The sequence below is a fragment of the Lepus europaeus genome, chromosome 2 (assembly GCF_033115175.1).
Source record: "Lepus europaeus isolate LE1 chromosome 2, mLepTim1.pri, whole genome shotgun sequence".
NCBI classification, from domain to species: Eukaryota; Metazoa; Chordata; class Mammalia; order Lagomorpha; family Leporidae; genus Lepus; species Lepus europaeus.
Window position 1 is genome coordinate 98,772,849 of NC_084828.1, and position 23,445 is coordinate 98,796,293.

General features: G+C 36.8%; 1 protein-coding gene across 5 annotated transcripts in view; it reads right to left on the reverse strand.

Moving 5' to 3' along the window:
- Positions 1–23,445, reverse strand: part of FXR1 (FMR1 autosomal homolog 1) — a 68,062-nt gene that overhangs the window by 8,104 nt on the left and 36,513 nt on the right. For 3 of the 5 annotated variants that reach the window (XM_062211362.1, XM_062211379.1, XM_062211373.1), the window contains exons 4-13: positions 20,802–20,873; positions 20,246–20,394; positions 19,939–20,032; positions 19,092–19,208; positions 16,682–16,852; positions 14,001–14,079; positions 10,442–10,551; positions 7,206–7,292; positions 5,671–5,878; positions 215–418 (exon numbers count right to left, since the gene is read on the reverse strand). In XM_062211362.1, coding sequence (XP_062067346.1) covers positions 215–418; positions 5,671–5,878; positions 7,206–7,292; positions 10,442–10,551; positions 14,001–14,079; positions 16,682–16,852; positions 19,092–19,208; positions 19,939–20,032; positions 20,246–20,394; positions 20,802–20,873 — 1,291 coding nt within the window. The remainder of the gene's footprint in view (positions 1–214; positions 419–5,670; positions 5,879–7,205; positions 7,293–10,441; positions 10,552–14,000; positions 14,080–16,681; positions 16,853–19,091; positions 19,209–19,938; positions 20,033–20,245; positions 20,395–20,801; positions 20,874–23,445) is intronic. The other 2 variants (XM_062211366.1, XM_062211382.1) reach the window with 1 other exon arrangement.

Sequence of the window (23,445 nt, forward strand, 5' to 3'; positions counted from 1 at the left end):
TCTGATCTGAATATTCTAAGTATGCCTTCACTGAAAAACACTCCACGGGGCTTTTCCTTACATAGATTACTTTATAAATGGTTTATTATTTTCTATAAGACAGTGAGTGGAAAGAGAAATTTCCAAGAATGGGTGGCTCTAGGAGATGAGTTAACTTTTGTAAGGTTATAGTGTTTACAAAGAATGGATGCTGACATAGTATATAAAAAACTACCAGAACTGATGGAGGATTTGCCACCACGTGGTCCACCACGACCTCGACCCCCTGAAACACTTCTGCCTCTTCCTCCTGGGCGTCTCCTGCTGTCACGCTGATGTCGGCTCTCTCGATCATCTTCTCCTGCCAATGACCAATCACTCAGCTCGTCTTTACGTTCAGATTCAGTTTCAGAGGGGTTAGACAGCTCAGAATTTGTACCTGGAGAAAGAATAGACATAGGCAAATGATATTCCTAATTTTAAAAAGAGTTGAAAGTTTTTCAGAATTATTTCTTGCAAAGTATTGTTTTAGTAAACACACTGGCTGCTTCTAGAAAAGCTAAATGAAAATTAAAATCAATTTGAAATACATTAACTAAGGAGTCTTAACTAAGGAATAATAGCACACAGTATCTAGCTGTCAAGAAAGGCTAAAATTGTTTTAATGTGCAAAAAACAGCCAATAGAACTGTAAAAAACATGTAAAACACTACATAAGTAGTTTTAAATGCAGAAATGTGGAATGATTGTTAGTCAAAGTTTCTTCCCATTTTTAGGTTGTAATAACCTAAATAACTGGTACAACAAGTATAGCCACTATTCCATATCTGAAGGCAAATTCATATGTAGAAAACTGAATAATCATACAGTGATTCTACCAGTTCTCTGAATCTACTGTATACATATTTCTTTCACATGTTAAGTAACACTCCTGAAATCAGTACATTTCTCCTAATTTATGGTGTTATAAACTGCAGTGTTTCATATTTTGCTATTGTCTCAAATAGAACACAATATTTGAAATTATTGAACAAATTTTTTAAAAGTTTCAAGCAGACATCTCTTACCTAACAATCAATAAGAATCAAAGCTACAACCAGTGAAATTTAGCATGCCTTTAAAAGTTTACAGACCATTTCTAACATTCCAACAACCTGTTTTAATGGAGATCTTTCAAAACTTCACTGCAAAGATTTCCTAAGCAGCTTACAGTCTCACTGGGTAATTAAAGTGTCATATATGTATGACCCAATCACTATCATACTCATTCTACTTTTGTTAGTTCTGATGCCTGGCAATGTGTATAACAACTTATTCTTGATAAATGAATATACTGTACAATTTTAAAGTTCACATGAATAAACTTGCAACTAAGAGTTATTTCATAAAATATCCTAAATTTCCCTTAAATTCTAGTCATTTGGTAATGAAACAGCTCTTCAGATATACTATACAAAGTTATTAGTAGTAAACTACAGGGAATAAATTATGAAAGTTAAACTGCTGGAATTTACCAATTTCTTTTCTTCTTTAAAAACAACTCTGCAATATATCCCTTTTCTCTACATGTTGGTAAATACAAGGGAATTTCAAAACATTCAGGAAAATGAAATTCAAAGTTTATTTTGGCACAAAAAAATCTTGAAATCCGTGCAGTTGTTCACAATATACATTTTCCATGGAATCTTTAAGACCCCTTATATGAATGGAACTCATCAATTACAAAAGAGATTTGGAGACTGAATTAGGAGTATGTTCTAGAGAATGTCAAGGTTTTTACTACTCATTTTCAAGTTTTTTTTGGGGAATTAGAGTATCATGAAGGATATCAATCTCCTTTAACACTTATTTTTAACACTTATTTCTCAAGGTGGAAAAAACACATTAACTAGATGTCATAAATAAATGCATTGTCACAAGCAAGGAAATTCTTCCTAATTTAAATCTAGAATTTAAGAAATCTAAAGCATCTAAATCCTAAGATTTCAGTAGAAAAGACAAGTAAAAGGCCAAAAAAAAAAAAGGTTACTGAACTGGCTAGTGCTCAACTTCAAGCTATATTAATTAATCTGGAATGTTTTTATGATGGCAAAAAGTACTTTGAGGATAAGGACCTGGAGGGAAGAGGGAGAGTACACTGGATTATCCAGGTGAGCACAAATTAATCTTATGGGTAGAAAACCTTTCTCAGCTGTGGAGAAAGAGATGGCAGCATGACTCTTGGACTCTTTTTTAAATGAAAGGAGGGGGTCAGAAATGAAGAAAGTGATTCCTAAAAGCTGGAAATGTCAAGGGAACAGATTGTCCCCTACAGCCTCCAGAAAGAAAAATATTGCACAGCAAACAACATTTTAGCACATTGAGATAGACCCATGTCAGACTTCCAATCCTTATAACTCACATACATGTGTAGTTCAAGTCTTTACGTTTGTGGTAATTTAATACAGCATCAATAACAGATAATACTCTTCTGAAACCACTGAAACTATTTCAACCTCTCAATTACTCAAAAAGCTCAAAAAAATTTTTTAAAGCTTTAAAAATGATTCATGACACTGCTTCAACTCTTAATTACTCCAACCTATTTCTAACCAAATTTTAAATCTTATCATCTATGAAACTTCTAAAATAACCTTATCGTGAAGACAGTTCACCTTAACAGTTAAAAAAAAAAATACATTCTATCATCCAAAACACTATCAACTTGAAGATGTAATTGTGTTGGCCTCAGAATCAGCCCCTGAGGCAAGAGAGTATCTCAGACATGGAAAGCCAAGACACTGTAGCAAAAAATGACCTAAAAGAAAGAGCTGTGAGTGAGTTCCCAGTGGAAAGTATGAGCCATCAAAGGAGGTACCTTTCTCTGAAGGGAGGAGAGAACTTCCACTTTGATTATGACCTTGTCTAAATAAGGTCAGAGTTCATGAACTCAAGAGGCTTCCACAGCCTTGGCAGCCCATGACAAGAGCCTCGGGTGATTACTGACATCATAAATAAGAGTGTCAATTGTTAAATCAACAACAGAAGTCACTGTACACTGCTCCCCATGTAGGATCTCTGTCCTTAATGTGTAGTACTATGCGTATTAACAGTAAATCTACTACTCAAACTGTTAAAATCTTAGTATATACCAACTTGATCTTCTGTATATAAAGATAATTGAAAATGAATCTTATGAAGAATGGGATGGGAGAAGGAGTAGGAGATGGGATGGTTTGCGGGTGAGAGGTAGTTATGGGGGGAGAACCACTATAATCCAAAAGTTGTACTTTCGAAATTTATATTTATTAATTAAAGGTTTTCTATTAAAAAAAAAAGATGTAATTGTGTGTCATTTAAAAAAAGAAACTTGGGCAGGTATCATGGCACAACATGTTAGGCCGTCAGTTGGTACGCGTGCATTTCATGTTGGAGTGCTTCTGCTTCCCATACAGCTTCTTGCTAATGCATACCCTGGGAGACAGGAGATGCTGATTTGAGATGGCTAGGTTCCCTGCTATCTATGTGGGAAGTCCCAATACATGAGAGACCCCACAGGAGTTTCCTAGCTTTGGCCTGGTCCAGCCCTGCCTATTGTAGGCCATCTGGTGAGTGAACAAACCAGTGGATGGAGGGTATCTGTCATTATGCATTTCAAATAACAAATAAACGTAAAAAAATACATAAAATGAGAAAATGGGGTGCCATCTGGTCTAACAGTTAAGCTGCTGGCTGGGACGTCCACATCCCAGAAGGCAGTCCTTATTTACTGAGTGCCTATAGCTGGGTGTCCAGTTCCAAACTCCTACACTTCCTGATTTCCACTTTCTGCTAATGCAGACGCTAGGAGGCAGCCATGAGGCAAAGGCTAAAGGTGCTGTTTTCCCTGCCACCCATGAGACCTGGCATGAACTCCTGGCTTCAACACCACTGGCCACTGACAGCAATTGGGAACTGATCCTGTGGGTGGAACATTAGCTCCCTCTTTCTCTAATAAACAAAAATTTTTGGAAGAGAAAAATTTTAAGACATCATTCAATGAGTGTTAAGGCACATACCAAATTCAGATAATACAATGGGAAATGTTTCCTATAGAACTGATACATATTAACTAAAAATTCTGTTAGAAGGTGTACAAGAACATTTATAATAAAATTCAAATGGTATTTAGTTCTCTTCAAAATTCTTCAAATTCAACAACTATTTAAAAAAACACAATGTTACTAGTTCTGCAAAGATTCAGAGGTAAGAGTGCCATCTACTGAACAATCTGGAAAGCAATCTGCTCTCCCAATGTTTCTGTCATTCATCTAAACTTATTCTTGACACAAGCATTTTGCCAGAGTGAATGACCTCCCATCAATAAGAACAACTCAATTAAGACTAAGAAAATTCTTCAATGAATTCATCAGTCTCATCATGTTTTTCTATGTTATGCTAATTTACAGTTCAAAAATTCATCAGAATATACTTAATTTCTATTGAGTTACTGGTTGTCTTTTGTACTAAATATAAGAACACAACAGTCGTTTGCAATTCTCAGCCCTTCCCATACTGAAAAGGTTGATTCTGGAATTTTGTTTCTCAGGTCTCAAAACAAGGCTAAACTAAAATCAAATATAACAAAATGAAAACATTAAGTATATATGGACATAGAAGGAATATTTTATCCTTACAACTCGATCACAAATGAAAAACAGTGTAAGTTTTAATGTAACTGGCATCATTAGATGATCTCTCAATCATATATGAGATTTGGATCTGGACTGTTCACACTGGAAATTTGCATTTACTTTTGATTTCTTTAAATGCCTTGTATTTTAGAAAAGGTGAATGAAACATTTTCCAAAACCAGGATGTGTACAAAGAAGTAGAGAAGACAGTTGATAGGAATAAGAAAACGGGAAGAAAGTGAAAGGGGGGATTTAAAAAGAAAAAAAAAACACACAAAAAAAACCACGTCACTTTTAAGATCCAAGTCGAAACGTTGAAAAATGGAAGAACGCCAAAGCTGAAGAAAAATAAGTGAAAATTTAGGATTAGAGAATTGTTAATTATCACCACTCCTCTGGCCCCTTCCTATCTATATTAAGACCCCATCTTCACAATGAAATACCTTTTAGAGTATAATGTTAATTAATTTGACTTCTAAAGACTTCATTTTAGTGAAATGTTATTACACGGATTCCACACATGAGATGTTAAATATATTCAAATCTGCCAAATAAGTCAATAAAGCATATTTTTAAAACTAGTAAAGACTTCCTACATGCAACCTTAGTATAGAGATCCTTGTATTTTTCACTTACTTTTCTTAGAGTGGGAGGGAGTGGGCAAATAAAAGGTGATTTCTACCAATATCACTACTACTACGAGTTTGTAATTAGAAATATCTAAGACTATAGTAAGAAAATACCAGGAAAACAGGTTCTATATTGTGTTCACTCTGAGTGTTCAGAACAAACATGATTATAAACTACCAACTTTTAAACACATGCTTCATTTCATCAAAAAACTGCATGCCAATTAAATGCCTTTTATAGTCATTAATACAAAATATGACATCACTACTATTAAGACATGTACCTCAGGAACTGCCTTTGACTTGATGCAAAGTCAAAATATAGTGACTTAACCGTAAGTAAAATGTGTTGGAACACCTAAAATCAGAATTATTATTACTTGTACCAAAAAAAAAGTTTTTTTTTTTACCATAACCGGACGTGTAATTAGGGCCCCGACGACCTCTGCCTCTTCCACTATAAGACCTAGAACCTTGTACAGAAGAGACGGTACTTTCATCAGTGGTATATCCTTTCTCTTTTTCAGGCCCTCTGGTGGAAGAAGGTCTGAAACCCATACCAATCTGTCGTAGCTGTTCATCAATCTGTAGGCGTTCCATTCTTAACTGTTCTACTTCCTATAATCAAGACAAAAAAAGGGTTTAAGTCTTCTTATAACTTATTGTCTTCTTAAAGTCTACAGCTAAAGCTGTATTCCATACCAAAAAAAAAAAAAGAAACTATAACCTTGGGTAATAATTCTGTAAAGCAGCATTATGTTCCTAATACAGTTTGCAAGGAAACTTGTGATTTATTCAACATTTACTGATTGCATTGGACTGTATGGCTAACCATGCTGCAACAAGCATACAAAACAGATACAGACCCCGCCCTTCAAGTGGATGCATTAACAGTGTTAAAACAACACATTTATCAATAAGCTATTAATTTTACATTACCAGATTTTACCCTCCAAGAATTAAACCTCTAGTAAATGAGGTACAGATACAAGATATAAAAGGCATGAAGAAACTTTAAATCTTCATGAAAATGTATGTTATGAAGAAACTATTTAAGTTCCATTTTCCATAAAATTTCTGAATTGACCTCATACTAGGGACAAGCTACTTTCCTATCAAAGTAGTAGCAGCTGAGTTTTGACCAAGACTGCTAGACCTGTATTCAGAAACTGACGTCTTCACAGGATGTGAAGGCAAAGAAGAGGTGGTAGAGCACCAGAAGATAAATTAGAAGGCTAGCTTTTCATATAGCAATGACTTTCAAAAAAAAAAAAAAAAAAGGAAAGACTAGAGATACTTTCACAGCATTAGCACAGTAGCAAATGAAATAAGAGACGAGAAGAAAAATACACTAGAGGCAGAGAATAGTTGAGGATATTACTATACTCTAAAAACAGAGTAGGAGTAAAAGAAAAAAATTTAGAAAACAATTATAATGTTTAATCATTTATAGGACATTTCCTTCACTAAAATCTTTATATCAACAAAGGTTGTTTTGTAAAAATAATAAAGAATTATCAAGTGATGTCAACAAGGATAGTGTAGTTTCTTCAAAAAACACCAGAGTTAGGAAGGAAGTCCAACTTTACTTGGTTCTGTATTCTCCTTACATGTGAAGTACAGAAGTGAAAACAGAATGGCTCTTACCATACACAATGGTCAAAAGTGACCATTTTTTTAAATAAGGAGAGAAATATAAAAGCTCAAAGGAAAAAAAAAAAGGACAGATATGTACATAAGAACCATCATCTTATTAAGGCTAAGGACATTTTTTATTATTAAATTCTTACCTAGAAACACTGGCAAATCTGACTGAAATATAAACATTTGAAGATTTGAAATTTAAGTGCTCAATGTGTGTACATTTTATATTTACTTGTAGTCAACAGTTAATACATACAAAATGTACCAAAAATGGTTAAGTGAATATGAACAGTATACAAACCTTTAGATAAGCAATATGATACTCTAAAAGAACCTGCACATTTCCAATGCTTTCTTTAGTGCCAACAAACACAAACGGAACCATTCCCTGTAAGAAAATAAAACGTCTTTAGTATTTTTAATATTTTAACAAACCTCTATCCTGGGTTTGATAAATCAACATATAATTTGGAAAAGTTTTCTAATTAACACAGCAATTTACATCTAACAACTTCAAATTACAAACAAATCTACAAACTTGGAAGAATCAAAATTTAAGTAATTTCATTATTTGTGCTACAATTTAGGATTTTAAAGTGTGCTAAAATTTTAAAAGGTCACTTTTTAAAAACTAGCAGGTTTCTTAATTTCTAATTCAATATATAAACCAGCTTTAAAATGAGAAACATGTCATTCAAACTGACCAAGCGGGGCCAGCACTAGGGTGCAGCAGGTTAAAGCCCTGGACTGAAGCACCAGCATCCCATATGGGCAAAGGTTCTATTCCCAGCTGCTCCTCTTCCGATCCTGCTCTCTGCTATGGCCTGGGAAAGCAGAAGATAGCCCAAGTGCTTGGGCCCCTGCACCCACACGGGAGACCTGTAAGAAGCTCCAGGCTCCTGGCTTCAGACTGGCACAGCTCCAGCCACTGCGGCCATCTAGGGAGTGAACCAGCAGATGGAAGATCTCTGTCTCTTCCTCTCCGTGTAACTCTTTCAAATAAATAAAATAAATCTTTAAAAAAAAAAAAAACACACAAACTGGCCAAGAACTTCCAGCTGGAAATAGATCCTTCAACATAGTGGGTAGTTTTACAGTATCATAAAGCAGTTAGCCAAGGTATCTATCTCTAAGATATGTGATCAGATTTTTAAACATCTTAAGTGCCTATTACTATAGGTAGTACTTCTTTATAATTAAGATAAATGTCACCCACGTATGTGTTAAGCATGCAATGTAAGATAAAGAAGTTACTGGTAAGAACAGACACACTTAGTCACAGGCATTAATTCAAAGGATTAACAATTTGGTTTACTTTGCTGAATTTCAGAACGAGAAGGTTTTATAAAAGTTGCAGAGTAGAAAAACATGGTAAAACGAGGATTTTTCTTCTAAAGAAACACACTTTCAACTTCCTAATGTCTGAGGACAATGCGAGTAAAGCCTAAATACAGTTCCCCAATCAATTTCACTGTCTCCTCATTTTCTTCATTTCTGTGACTCTATGTGAATCTATGCTTTATCTTCAAAGTAATTTTTAAAAAATGATTCACTGGTGACTTCTAGATAATGTCAATGCTAAGGAATTCACAAGGTGGTAAGAGGGTATTCAAAGTCAATAAAAGAGAACAGTAGAAAAATTTTAACAATATGCTAGGTTTCAGGGACCATATTATGCATTCTATCTTACTTAATATTCATTAAAAAAATAGTATATCATTTTGACCAAAGTCATAAAGTTAGCGCTGAGCCAGGTAATTTTGTATCTGGTTACCCAATTTCAAATATCTATTTATGAAATGCCAGTATCCATGCTATGAGAGTAAGACAAGTCCCTGTTTCTAAAGCAGTCACAATCTCAGAAAAGAAAGTAAACATTATTGTAATAACATCACTGTATACAGCATTAGTGAATAAAAAGAAATTTTGAGAGGGCCGGCGCTGTGGCATAGTGGGTAAAGCCGCTACCTGCAGTGCGGCAATTCCATATAGGTGCCGGTTCAAGTCCCAGCTGCTCCCCTTCCGATCCAGCTCTCTGCTATGGCCTGGCTCCCTCTCTCTGCCTCTCCTCCTCTTTCTCTGTAACTCTGATTTTCAAATAAATAAATTAAAAAAAAAAATTTAGGAAGACTTTATTTATTTGAAAATTAGAATTACAGAGGGTGGGAGACAGAAAAAGAGAGAGGAGAGAGGGCGGGGGGGAAGGGTAAGCGATACATCTTCCATCTGCTGGTTCACTCCCCAAATGGCCAAAATGGCCAGGGCTGGGCCAGGCCAAAGCCAGGAGCTTCACCCAGGTCTCCCACGTGGGTGTAGGGGACTGAACACCTAAGCCGTCTTCTGCTGCTTTCCCAGACACACTTTAGCAAGCAGCTGGATCAGAAGATTAGGTGGACCTCGGACCAGCGCCCATAGGGGATGCCAGCACTATAGACCAGCAGCTTAACCTATGCCACAGCACTAGCCCCAGGAAGAATTTTATAAAGCAGATGTAGAAACAAACAGAATTTTATCAAGTAGTTAAAGACAAAAGACATTCCAAACAGATGGTCTAGAAGGAATAAGAGAAATAAATGCCTTGACCTCAACTGGGAAATGTTATCATCAATGGTTATCTCCAAAGTAAAGGAGAGGTACAAAGAATGCAGACACATATTTAATAAAATGTAATAGCTACCATAAAGCCATTAAGAAAAAAAATCTTAAAGTGTAAATGAATACAAGTTCTTTTCTAAGAGTTATTTCAATGGCTATCTTTAATAAGATATTTACAACACCCAATACTTTGTGTCAGGATATTTATCTGAGCTAAAATCTTACAGATTTTAAAAAAAAAAAAAGAACTTATACTATCCATAAGTTATTAGCAAACTCCCCAAACAGTGCTCTACTGTGCAATAAATACTGAAGATCTAAGTGTCCTTCGGGGGGATAATTTTGAGAAAAATCCTTGCCTTATTCTCAAGCACACAAAGCCTAAGTATACTACTTAAGAGCCATGAATGTTAAGTAAAATCCTTAAAGTGACTTTGGAGGAGAACAGAATTCTGAACAAAATAGCAAACAGGGTGAAAAAACAAACTGAAAGAAATTTCAGAAAAGCAACCTCAACGCTGAAAGAAATTTCAATTAAAGAAACAGTCAATGCTTTCACATTCTACAAAAAGGTCAAGGACAGTGACAGCGAGAATTCCTTTGCAACACTGTTTTTAAGTATAAAGAAAAAATCATTTTTGATTTATCAGATGAAACCTTCCTATCAAGAATTTGAATTTTTTAAACTAAAGTACTGACAAACAAAATAGAAACCAAAGGCCTACACAACTGAAAGATGACTTGCTTTCTAAGTGTGTAAAGCCATATTATGAGAACAGAATTTTTAAAAATAAGAAAAACGCACTGTATCAGAGTGCAAGTAGCTTAACGGATACATTTCCTGAAAAAATTTCCAAAATATGAAATAACATTAAGTCAGTCAAGAACATGATTAAAAAAAAAAAAAAAAAAAGACAAATAAATGACCTACTAAATACTTACATCTTCTCTAGGTAGTTTGTTTTCATTGTCTCCTTCAATTCTCACCCGAACCACGCCTGATTTGTCTACTATTTCTTGAATAACTTTGCCATTTTTTCCAATTACTTTTCCTTTAGTAAGAGAAAACAAATACAGTAAGTTAAAAAATAGCTGCTATCCTTTGATAAGTTATGACTTGCTATTGAATTATAACCACAAAGCAAAATGCTGATTCTACTTTAATAACTCGTGCTAAAGACTACCAAAGGTTTTTATCCTTGGCTTCAAACATCTTTGTCTTCTGTATGCTTAACAGTTATTATCTAAGTGTGACAAAGCTGTTCATGTAGAAGAAATTTTAGAAGGCTAATTTTTTTAATATGTCCTGTATCCTATTTATATTTTTTAAAATAACGCCCCAATTCATTTCAAACTTTGGATATTTAGAGAAAAAGCAAACTTTTAATTTAGCATTAATCATACCAACTTGTTTATTACTTGTATATGATATTCATAAGTAACAAATTCATCAAGTTTTTATTTCTTCAAAAGGTATGTATGATATTAACTTTAGAATGAATATTCTCTTCAGTAAAAATTTACATGTAACAAGTATCACATTTTAAATCAAGACATTTTTCACAGTATTTCACACAAGTAATATGTATATGGTATGCTCACTCAAGTATATTTCATTCTGTAAAACAACAGAATTATTTACCTTCTCAACACTTAATTTATAAGTCTGCCAAACAGTAGTTATTAACGATATAATAATTAAACAGGAAAATAAAAGACATTTAGACATTCTTCTACTGGGGAACTATCTTGTTGTAAAAATTAACACATAACAAAATAATACCAGATAGTGTCACCCAGTAACAGAACCTTCAAGTAACCTTCAATATATGCAATGTAGGTATCTCTTTATGAAGTCCAACACAATATTTGTTAACAGTCATTTATTTTACTAAATCACTTGCACAAAAGCTTAAATTACTTCTGGTTGAAAGGGATTAAAATGGAAGTTTTTCATACTGCTTGTCTAGAACAAATAAGGGGAAAATAACAGGAAACTGGTCAATATAGCAAAAGCACTACAATTAAATTTTATTTATAATCCTAGTCTTAAACCTCCTCTCCTAATAATAACCTTAAACATAAAAAGTACAGTGGCACAAGAAATTCACATGGCCTGTGTCTTCTCTGAGCAGCCCTAGCAGCAGCACATAAAAGCAACCTTCATTGTTAACAGAGTGAAGCTCAAGCAGCAACTCCATCCTTGACCCTGCTAAAAATAAGCAAATGTCTTTTTCGAAAAACAAAAAAAATCAGGTCGGTAACAGCATAATCCCTCCCACAGAATCTCTGCCACTTGCTTCCTTTAAAATATACCAGTGTTCTATGAATATTCACCACCCTTCTGGGGTTCACAGAAGGAACCTGCCTGCAAGTTCTATTTATTCCCACCAGACTGTCAATATTTTATTGATCATTTCCATAAATTCCAGAGCATATGGACAAACTGAAGCAGACCTGTAATACAAATTGATCAGTGAATAATTATTTTTTCCTTTGATTTGGGGAAGACAGGAATGGTCAAGCACTAGAACTCCGGGAATGTGAATGTGAAAGGGAATCGCTCTGGAACTTACCCTCCAAGTGGTCCTCATTCCCTTTTATTCCTCAGTCCTCTTTTTCTCTTTCACTTGGACTAAGAATGCACTACTTTTCAAAAAGACTGCTTCACTCATAAAATATTTCAGAGGGAAATACAGCATTATTATATACGAAAACCAATAGAAATGTTTATACTACCTCTGAGTATTTCACCAATGTGCTGCTAATATTTAATAGCTGCTGCTAATGTATATTTCCTACAAAGCACAAAAACCATCCCTTTTCACCAAAGCCAACCAAAATGATGAGGGGGGGGAAAAAAAGACACAGCAGGTACCCACACATCATTGCAATGAAAAATACAGAAACAAATCAGAACTACATAAATGTTAAATTTTCTTGTTTGTGAAATAGGAATTTTTAATCATAATTAACACTACCACCAAAGACCAAGACTATCTTAGAATTATTACACTGGGAAGAAATCTGCTTGTTATTCACAAACCTGCCATTGAATCGCTTTTACAAGTGAAGAAACCTTACCAATATCTGTTCCACAGAGCAGCTACCACAATGTTAGTACCGGTGTGAATGACTTAGTAAGATTTAAACAAACAAACAAGGGGATCATTTTTAAAAGCAGCTTCTTTGTCAAAGGTGACTTCATTTGACAATGATAAATATTTCATAGCATTCATATCTTGATAATATCATTAAAACTGCACAAAATTCTTCAAACTTATTTCAATTTAAACATCTCAATTCATCTCTCCAGCAGATCAACCTACAGTAAATGATGATAAACCAAAAGCTGATAATGTAGAGTTTACGTAAGAACTGGAAGTCTGCCCTGCTATCCTCATCTTTGGACCACACTGAAAGGCTGTTTGCTTTTCTACTAGTGCTGAATTCCAAGAAACACATTTTTTGATGTAAACTGTTTTTTACAGTACACTATTTGTTTTTTAAGGCCAAAATAAACATCTTTTCAGGATGGAAGTTTTAAGTTTTCTACCCATGCTTGATTTATAAGATTTCACAAATCATTTCCTAAAGGCAAAACAGGCTACATGATCTAAACAGAGCCCAAGGAACTTAAAAAAAAAAAAGTGTTTCCTTATAGTCAAAATATTAAGAGGCCAACTAGAAACAAAGGACTTATCCTATAGTATTAATTTCATTCACTACATTGTGTTAGTTCTTCCTCTTTATTAAGTAGTTAGTAAAATCACTGATAACCAAAGCCTTCCCATTTGCCTCAAATAGTCATAAAGACATCATCAGAGATGTAGAACGTATTAGCAACAGGGATATTAACTAACTTATCTCATAAAATGCTCATTCAGCCTTAACCTGCAACTCAAATTTTTGTCACTTAAATAAAGCATGAGCATCCAAGTTTTCAAGAAAGGTGTCACACAATTAATAATGAAACCTCCCCACATACCATCAGCAGCATCCTCTCCTGCTCACAACTTCTTACCTTTTTCTATGCCCTTTCAACAACCAATTATTATCTAATCAGGGCCTACACGGTAAATACTTATTACCCTGTTGTTAGTCCACTGTAATTTTTCTTCTCTACTAAAGAAATAAATTCAACCACATTCTCAAAAGTACTATGACAATTTCAAATACATAAATGAAAGAAAGACAATAAGGGGCTGAAAAAAAGTTAAAAGCCAACAGGATGAGAATACTTAAGAAAACCTGTTAATGACACACTGTTATAGAAAGTATGGGCATTATTATCCAATTACCCTGGACAAAGGAAAACATCTTTACTTTTTAAAAACAAGGTGCGAGTCACATTTGTTATCACCAAAAACATAAGCCTGCTTGCTATCTAAGTACTGTAACAGATCACTAGAAGCAGAATTAGATATTACACTATATTTTCAACTAAATCACTAAATGCAACTAAGTAACATTTTATTTAATAATTAGTAGCAATACCTACCAACAAGATTCCTAGGAACCTGAATAAAGTCCTCCACGAATTCCAAGAAACCTCTAGCCTTTTTTACAGCATCAGCACTCTGGAAATAAGGGAAACATTAACATAAAATCCAGTTACAAGCAACACAAAATCCAAAATACAACTGTTACTGTGAATCATTATGCTCTACTAAGAGATTCTCCTCAGCCCACTACAGTGACATTTCAGGTTAAAAAACTCATCAAGTAATTAAAAAACAAACTTTCCATCACTATTAAAACCAAAAACTTAAGAAGCTGAGAAAATAGCAACAGTTTGAATTAGCTATGTTATATAGCTACACAATAGTCAAACTTCAAGCCAATTCTAAATACACACTGGTCTATATTCTGATGTTGTATTTCTCCAGGTGATTATTAAAAACAAAGAATTCAAAGAGTTTAAATCATCTGCAATTTTTACAGACAGGCACTATTGTTAAACATAAATACAATAAGAATATGAAAATCCAATCTCAATTTTATTTTTGCTTTTAATTGTGTTCTTTAGTAACCACAGCTCAAATTTATTGTGAATTTATGTTGATATCATATACCATAAACAACAAATACACTAGGCAGGCGCCATGGCTCACTTGGCTAATCCTCTGCCTGCGGCGCCGGCACCCCAGGTTCTAGTCCTGGCTAGGGCACCGGGTACTAATCCCAGTTGCTTTTCTTCCAGTCCAGCTCTCCGCTGTGGCCCAGGAGGGCAGTGGAGAATGGCCCAAGTGCTTGAGTCCCTGCACCTGCATGGGTGACCAGGACGAAGCACCCAGCTCCTGGCTTCGGATCGGCGCAGTGCCAGCCGTGGCAGCCATTTGAGTGAACCAACGGAAGGAAGACCTTTCTCTCTGTCTCTATCACTCTGTCTATAACTCTCCCTGTCACAAAAATAAACAACAAATACACTGAAAAATCTATTCATTATCACTCTTATTTAACCCTGAGGACACATGTAGGGATGTAATGTAACTTCTGCAAGAAACAAGAACTGAATCCAGGCTCTATAGCTCCAAAGACTGTCCTCTTAATTACCATTCTATACTCCCCCCACTTGTTAAGATTTCAGAAACAAAAATGATACTTTTAGTTGTATTTACTATATGAATAAAGCTTTTCATAAAAGCTGTGTTTTAAAGTCAAGATTTGAAACCAAACCAGTCCCCCAAAAAAATCATTTATACTATTTCAAAGGGTAGTCTCAACAAAACATCTGAAAATAATGTATTTTTAAAATAGCTTACAAGCAGCAGGCATTGTGATACAGCAAGTTATGACACTGCTCGCCAACACCAACATCCCACATCAGGGTGCGAGTTTGAGTCTCTGCTACTCTACTTCTAAATCGGCTCTCTACTAATACGCCTCAGAAGACAGAAGATGAACCACGTACTTGGACCCAAGGCCCATGTGGTAGTAACAAGGTAAAGTTCTTGGCTCCTAGCTTCAGCCTGACTCAGCTCTCATTATTGCTGCTATGTAAGGAGTGAATAAGTAGATGGAAGATATTTCTCAAGGAATGAATAACTAAAATGACACATTCATTTTTCTATCCCTGAAAATTTAAGATCTAATGACACAGTACTATCCAAACCTAAGTTCTATAAAAGTTATTATAAAACTTTTTTTTTTTTGACAGGCAGAGTGGAGAGTGAGAGAAAGAGACAGAGAAAGGTCTTCCTTTGCCGTTGGTTCACCCTCCAATGGCCGCCACCGCCGGTGCGCTGCGGCCGATGCACCACACTGATCCGATGGCAGGAGCCAGGTGCTTCTCCTGGTCTCCCATGGGGTGCAGGGCACAAGGACCTGGGCCATCCTCCACTGCCCTCCCTGGCCACAGCAGAGAGCTGGCCTGCAAGAGGGGCAACCGGGACAGGATCCGGTGCCCCGACCGGGACTAGAACCCTGTGTGCCGGCGCCGCAAGGCAGAGGATTAGCCTATTGAGCCACGGCGCCGGCCATTACATAACTTTTATATTGCTGCTTGCCAGAGCCCCAACACCTAATAAGCATTCAAAAGAATATCTGGATAAATTATTTTAATGAATATAAAACTGAATTAAACTAAGAAGCAGTTATTTAAGAAACTTCTGGGTGCTGGCACTGTGGTGTAGTGGGTAAAGCTGTCGCCTGCAGTACTGGCATCCCATATGGGTGCTGGGTCGAATCCTGGCTGCTCCATTTCCAATCCAGCTCTCCGCTATGACCTGGGAAAGCAATAGAAGATGGCCCAAGTCCTTGGGCCCCGGCACCCATGTGGGAGACCTGGAAGAAGCTCCTGGCTTCAGATCGGCACAGCTCCAGCCATTGCGGCCAATTGGGGAGTGAACCAGTGGATGGAAGACCTCTCTCTCTCTCTCTCTGCCTCTCCTTCTTTCTCTGTGTAACTCTTTCAAATAAATAAATAAATCTTAAAAAAGAAAAAAAAAATTCTCAAAATGCTACATGTCACTCGATAAGCCTTTCACTCCCCCAAAACAAAAACAGCTTTAAACCATCTTCAGAAGTAATGACTGCTGGGCAGTTTGATTTTAAATGAATGAATCTTAAGTCAAAAGTGTTTCACTAGTAAATTAAAGTTCAAGATAAAATGTAATCAAACAACAGGTGGTTAAAAGTGACAGTAAAATCAGTCAAGATAGGAGATAGACAACATCTTACCTCTCCATAGATTCTAAATGTTCCAGTATCTTCATCTAGTTCAATAGCGGTGACTCCAGGAACCTTCCTAGCTTGCTGTATGTTACTACCATGTGTTCCTATTGCCAGGCCCATTAAATCTTCTCTCACAACAAATTCCTCATGAAAAGCTGCTGCAAGTTGTTTTGTGCACTATTAAGAAGAAAAGTGGAATTCATTACAAAAATCAAAAAACAATCAGGTTTTCTGCAATGCATGTTCATACCAACATACTTTACTATAGTCAAGAGTCTGATGGAGCTGGTGCTGTGGCGCAGTGGGTAGAGCAGCCGCCTATAGCACCGGCATCACATATGGGCGCCAAGTCATGGCTGCTCCACTTCTGATCCAGCTCTCTGCTATGGCCTGGGATATGGCCCAAGTCCTTCAGCCCCTGCACCCACATGCATGAAAGACCCGGAAGAAGCTCTTGGCTCCAGATCAGCCCACCTCTGGCCATTGCGGCCATCTGGGGAGTGAACCAGCAGATGAAAGACCTTTCTCCCTCTCTCTCTGCTTTTGCCTATCTGCCTTTCAAATAAATAAATCAATCTGAGGGGAGGAGAACCAAAGGGAGGGGAGGGGAAGGAGAAGAGAGAAGAGAGAGAAGAAGAAAAAAGAAAAAGATTGAGGGGCCATTGTGGCACAGTGGTTTAAGCCACCTGCGATGCCAGCATCCCATGTGATTACCAGTTTAAGTCCTGACTGCTCCACTTGAATTCCAGCTCCCTGCTAATGCACCTGGGAAAACAGTGTAAGATGAGCCAAGTACTTGGGCCCCAGCCACCCATATGGAAGACCTGCATGGTGTTACAGTCTCCTGGCTTCAGCCTGGCCCAGCCCTGGTCATTGCAGCCATATGAGAAGGCAAATAGCAGGCTGAAGACCTATCCATGACTTCCCTCCGGCCCCCAGCCACAATTTTGCCTTTCAAATAAATAAATCTTTAAAAAAGAAAGAAAGTGGGGGCCAGTGCTGTGGCGTAGCGGGTTAAAGTCCTGGCCTGAAACAATGGCATCCCATATGGGCACCGGTTCTAGTCCCAGCTGCTACTCTTCTGATCCCACTCTCTGCTATGGCCTGTGATAGCAGCAGAGGATGGCCCAGGTCCTCGGGCCCCTGAACCCACATGGGAGACCCGTAAGAAGCTCCTGGCTTCAGATCGGCGCAGCTCCGGCTGTCACAGCCAACTGGGGAGTGAACCAGCAGATGGAAGACCTCTGTCTCTACCTCTCTCTGTAACTCTTTCAAATAAATAAAATAAATTAAAAAAAAAAAAAAAAAAAGAAATCTACAACAATCTTTTAATTTCATTTTCCATGAACTTTCTGAAGTACCCTTGTACATACAAAGAATTATCAAAAGCAAATTCTAACACATGCAACAACATGAATGAGCCTTGAAAACCCTATTATGTTAAGTGATATAACAAACAACTAATAGTATAGTATTCCAATTTATGAAACATCAGAAGCAGTGAAATTTACAAAATGGCAGTTGTCAGAAATGGGGAGCAGAGAGTTGAGAGTTGCAACTTAGAGGGTAGTTTTCATTTTTCAAGATGCAAAACTTAAAGTCCTGTAAACTGGTTAACCAACAATGGAAATACATACTGAACTTTATAATTTTTTTAAATGTGAAAACTTTAAAAAAAAGCCTTAAGGGAAAAAAGATCAAAAATCTTACAGAATAGAAGAAGCTTATCTAGTGGCATAAATGCAAAGGGATAAAATGGTTTTATCTATTTAAATCAATTTCAGAAAAAAACAGTAGTTCTAACATAATATAGTACTTTGTTACAAATACAGGCAGTTCCCCATTTCATATGTTTACTTCAAAATTCATTCACATATTCCTTGTTTGGCAGTTTAAAATTAAAGAGGACACTGGCAAATTTGTCCTAAGAATAAACATATTTTGGTTTCTCTAAGTGAAGACAGTGTGTTTGTGTGTACGTACACATGTGTTCCATTGGGGAAGTGTGAGCACATGGAGAAAAGTAGTACAACAATAGCATGGGGCAATGATACTCTTAATATTTTAAAAACTTCACACTATGTCTTGTTCTCCTAATCTCCTCTTAAACGAGTTGTTAGACTGAACTAATTACTGATGTAAATGTGTTATGACTAACACGGTAGTGCAAAGAAACAGCAGTACAGTTCTGAGTTCTTAAGTCCTAACAAAAGTCAACCAGAATTTGGCAAGGAAATGCTACACTTGATAAAAGTAAAATAGAAAAGCCATTCTTTTAATGCCTCACTCACTCCAGGTTTAACCACAAATCAAGTCTAGGCTGTCTTTTATCAGTCAAGTAGTTTGAACCAGGGAACTCCAAGAATATAATTCTGAAACTAAATGGGACAAACATTTTGAAAGTAAACCTACTTACTTCTAAATGCTTAGTGGCTTCTTCATTTCTGGACATAAGCATCAGCTTTGTACGAATACTTCGCAAATGCATGTCACTTAAAATATTTACTCTCTTCACAGTTGCTTCACTGGCAGACTGTAACAAACAAACAAGTTAATCACCCAAAAAGTTAACCATTTTTCAAAGTAACACAAAGCTTTGATTTTCAACTACTACACTTCTCTGTTTGTCTAACATTCTGCCTCCCTGGGTAATCTTACTTTTCTTCATGAATTCCTGTTATTATTTATATTTGCCACATAAAATAGCATTGGCTATGAAAGCATCTAGGATCCCACACATTACAAATTTTAGGAAACTAAAAATATCATTTTAAGAATTTTATTTCCAGGGCCAGTGCTGTGGTACAGTGGGTTAACGCCCTGGCCTGAAGCAATGGCATCCCATGTGGGCACTGATTCTAGTCCCAGCTGCTCCTCTTCTGATCCCACTCTCTGCTATGGCCTGGGAAAGCAGTAGAAGATGGCCCAAGTCTTTAGGCTTCTGCACCCACATGGGAGACCCGGAAGAAGCCCCTGGCTTCGGATGGGTGCAGCTCCTGCCGTTGCGGCCATCTGAGGAATAAACCAGCGGATGAAGACCTCTCTCCGTCTCTACCTCTCTCTGTAACTCTATCTTTCAAATAAATAAAATATTAAAAAAAAATTTTATTTCCATACTCCAAAAAAAATCAGAATTAATCTTATATTATTGCAAAAAAAAAAAAAAAACTTTACATCAAGCTTACCATAGCTCTTATCTTTTGAAATATCTAAGTGTAAAATCTGTGCAATACTCATTAATACCTGAAACTATGTTATCTTACCAGTATCATTAGCTGTGTGGTTTCTGGGTGGTAAAAAATTCTGCACGCGCCTACTGCTTTCTTAAAATCTTTATGTGCATTTTCGTTAGCACACCTGAAGAAAAATTAATTCATGGGTAAAATCTCAGTACTAGATTAAATTTAGAAGAGTTACAAGGACAATACAAACTTAGAACTTTAACATTCCCCATCAAAACCTTTAATATTTTCTATGAGAAGGTTTTGACTAGGTGTCTGAGAAAAAAATATTAGTGCTTAAAAATTCTCTTAATCACCAAGCAATACAATAACAGATAAAATTACTCACGCCTCTCTCAAATCCTCAGGAACATCCACCGTGCATTTAAAGAAGGTATTTTTTTTGACAGTTTTATTTTGATTGACAGGCCGAAGTCGTTCAAATGTTACTATTTCATTGTAAGTGGCATCACAAGCAGCATATTCAATGACATAAAACTAAAAGACATCAAAATACTTCAAAAATTCCATCTGAACAAAAATAATGAACTTTAAAAGAAGTTCTAATTACCTTGCTCAGCTCAGACCCTCCCCTTTGTGACACAAATATTAAGCGCAGCTTAGTTACATCAATCTAATTTACCTAAACTAGAACATAGGTTCTTACAAGCATGAACCTAGTGGTCCTTACATGCTTGAGGTGTACCTCTGGAGAGCAGCTTTGGTGTTTGCCAATACAGAACACAAACAGAAATTAATGATCTAGTGAATTTTTACGATGTCTGGTCAACTATTCCTCATAGGCTTTTAAAAACAAAAGTACAGTTGGAATAATATTTACAAAAACAAAGAGTTGAGATTATTTCCTTTAATACTATCACATAGCAAATGTCACAATCACTTACCTCTCCTTTCATCATCCGAACTTTAGCCAACCACCATCCACATGGTTCTTGGTCGTTTGCTCTAGAATATACCTGAGAAAGGGGAAATATGCCTTCATGCATTCATTTGGAAAGATTCTAAAACTCTAAGTGATGGTTTGTTATAAATGCTAAATCCCACTAAATAATCAAAGGTTATTTTACTGGAACTGTGCTCAATGTAGTTGAGTGAAAGTGGTATGCACATTCAAAGTTTAATAGCTGAATATAAAGCTGTATATTTTTTATTTTAGATTTATTTATGTATTTGAAATGCAGAGTTAGAGAGAGCTCTTCCATCCGCTGGTTCATTCCCCAAATGGCCACAAAGTTCCAGGGCTGGGCCAGGCCAAAGCCAGGAGCACAGAGCTGCTTCTATGTCTCAAATGTGGGTGCAGGGGCCCAGGTGCTTGGGCCATCCTCCGCTGTTTTTCCAGGCAAATGAGCGGCAAGCTGGATCAGAAGTGGAGCAGTCAGGACTTGAGAACTCAAATCTCAAACCAGGCCGGCGCCGTGGCTCACTAGGCTAATCCTCCGCCTTGCGGCGCCAGCACACTGGGTTCTAGTCCCGGTTGGGGCACCGGATTCTGTCCCAGTTGCCCCTCTTCCAGGCCAGCTCTTTGCTGTGGCCCAGGACTACAGTGGAGGATGGCCCAAGTGCTTGGGCCCTACACCCCATGGGAGACCAGGAGAAGCACCTGGCTTCTGCCTTCAGATCAGTGCGGTGCGTCGGCCGCAGCGCACCGGCCGCAGCGGCCATTGGAGGGTGAACCAACGGCAAAGGAAGACCTCTTTCTCTGTCTCTCTCTCTCACTGTCCACTCTGCCTGTAAAAAAAAAAAAAAAAAAAAAAAAAAAAAAAAAAAAACAAATAAACCAAAACAAAACAAAAAAATCTCAAACCAGCAATCATATGGAATGCTGGTGTCCCAAGCAGAGGCTTTACCAGCCACAACGCAGCCCCTAAACCTGAATACTTTTGGGCAGTGTGGCCTCCTAGTAAACTAATTTCAAATTCATGGGATTACTAAATTCAAATATATTAAAGCAAGCTGTTTACCACTCATCTTTACATAATGTCAAATACAGGTTTTTCAGTTTTTCTCATCAAAATTATGAACAGTGAAATTAAAATTTTTTAAAAAGTGTAGAATGTGGTAAGCCCGAATTGCCATTTAGATCCCTTAAGAACCTAGTAGCCAGCGTTATGGCATAGCAGGTTAAGCCACCACCAGTCCAGGCTGTTCCACTTCCAATCCAGCTAGCTCCCTGCTGATGCACCTGAGGGAAAGGAGAAGATGGCCCAATTCCTTGGGCCTCTGTACCTACATGGGAGACCCAGAAGTTCTTTCTTTCCGTCTGGCCCAGCTCCAGCTACTGCAGCCATCCAGGAAATGAACCAGCAGATGGAAGATAGCTCGCTCTCTCTCTCTCTCTCTCTCAGTTGTCAATACCCCAGGTGGCAGCTTTACCCACTATGTCACAACACCAGCATTATAAATAAATCTTAAAAACTAAATTAAATGTATTAAAATTGCTTAGCTGAACAAGAAAAGTACACATATTCCATCCATGCAGCAGAGTAGCTTAAATATCTTACAAAACTCCTATCCATAATAAACGGAATCTTCTATTTTTTCATCTGTGCAAGTTAGTCTTACTAACGTTAAGTTTTCACAGCTTATTTCTTATGATACAGCAGCTTGTTTAATGTATTTTCAATCACTGAAGGGAATGGGAAAGCCAAGAATAAACACCTAAGTACTCTCACAATAATCTTGACTACAGGAATTAAGATACTCTTGCAGAAATCGCCAGGGAAATCTACCAGTTCATGTCAAGAGCCATCTGAGATACAAATAAATGCTAACAACTACAGACAAATATCTCTGGTGAGCCTGAAGCTTCAATCAACATTACTTGAGAGTAACTGTTGAAGTGGTGGGAATACTGGAACTATAAGTGAGCAAAAAAAAAAAAAAAAACCCAATGATCAACTTTATACAATGGTTAGAAAACCTCTTTGAGAAGGTCCAGAGCTGTGGTATAGTAGGCAAAGGCCTCCGCCTGCAGCACCAACATCCCATATGGGCACCAGTTTGTGTCCAACATCCTTAAACCTTCTTTAAACACAAAGAATAGTTTAAAATGTAGGAGATTAAGGAGCAAACATAGTAATACTCAGATTATTAACTACCCTTTCCTGGAGTGGTACCCTTTCATAGAGTGGAGAATGAAATGGGAGAATCAAATTTAAAAAACCAAATTCAGGATTCTTTTGCACAAATGACTCCAAGTCAAACCTTAAAAAATGGCCTCCAAGTTCATGCACAGAACCCAAAATTCCAGTTGGAATCCTGAAGTTGTCAATTTTTCATATACGTTCATAATGGTCAATTATGCCTTTGAAAATGACAACCAGATATTATGGAATACAGAAAAAAATTTTTACCAGTTTTCAGTAAATTAACTATATTACTACTTCTCCAAATAACATTAACTATTAAACTAGGTACTTAATCACAATGGCCATATTTCCAACATGTAAGGTACTATACCCTATGTGTCTACCATTTTGTGTCTTTATAACTTAGCAAGAACTGAAAGATACACATTAGAAAAGCAAG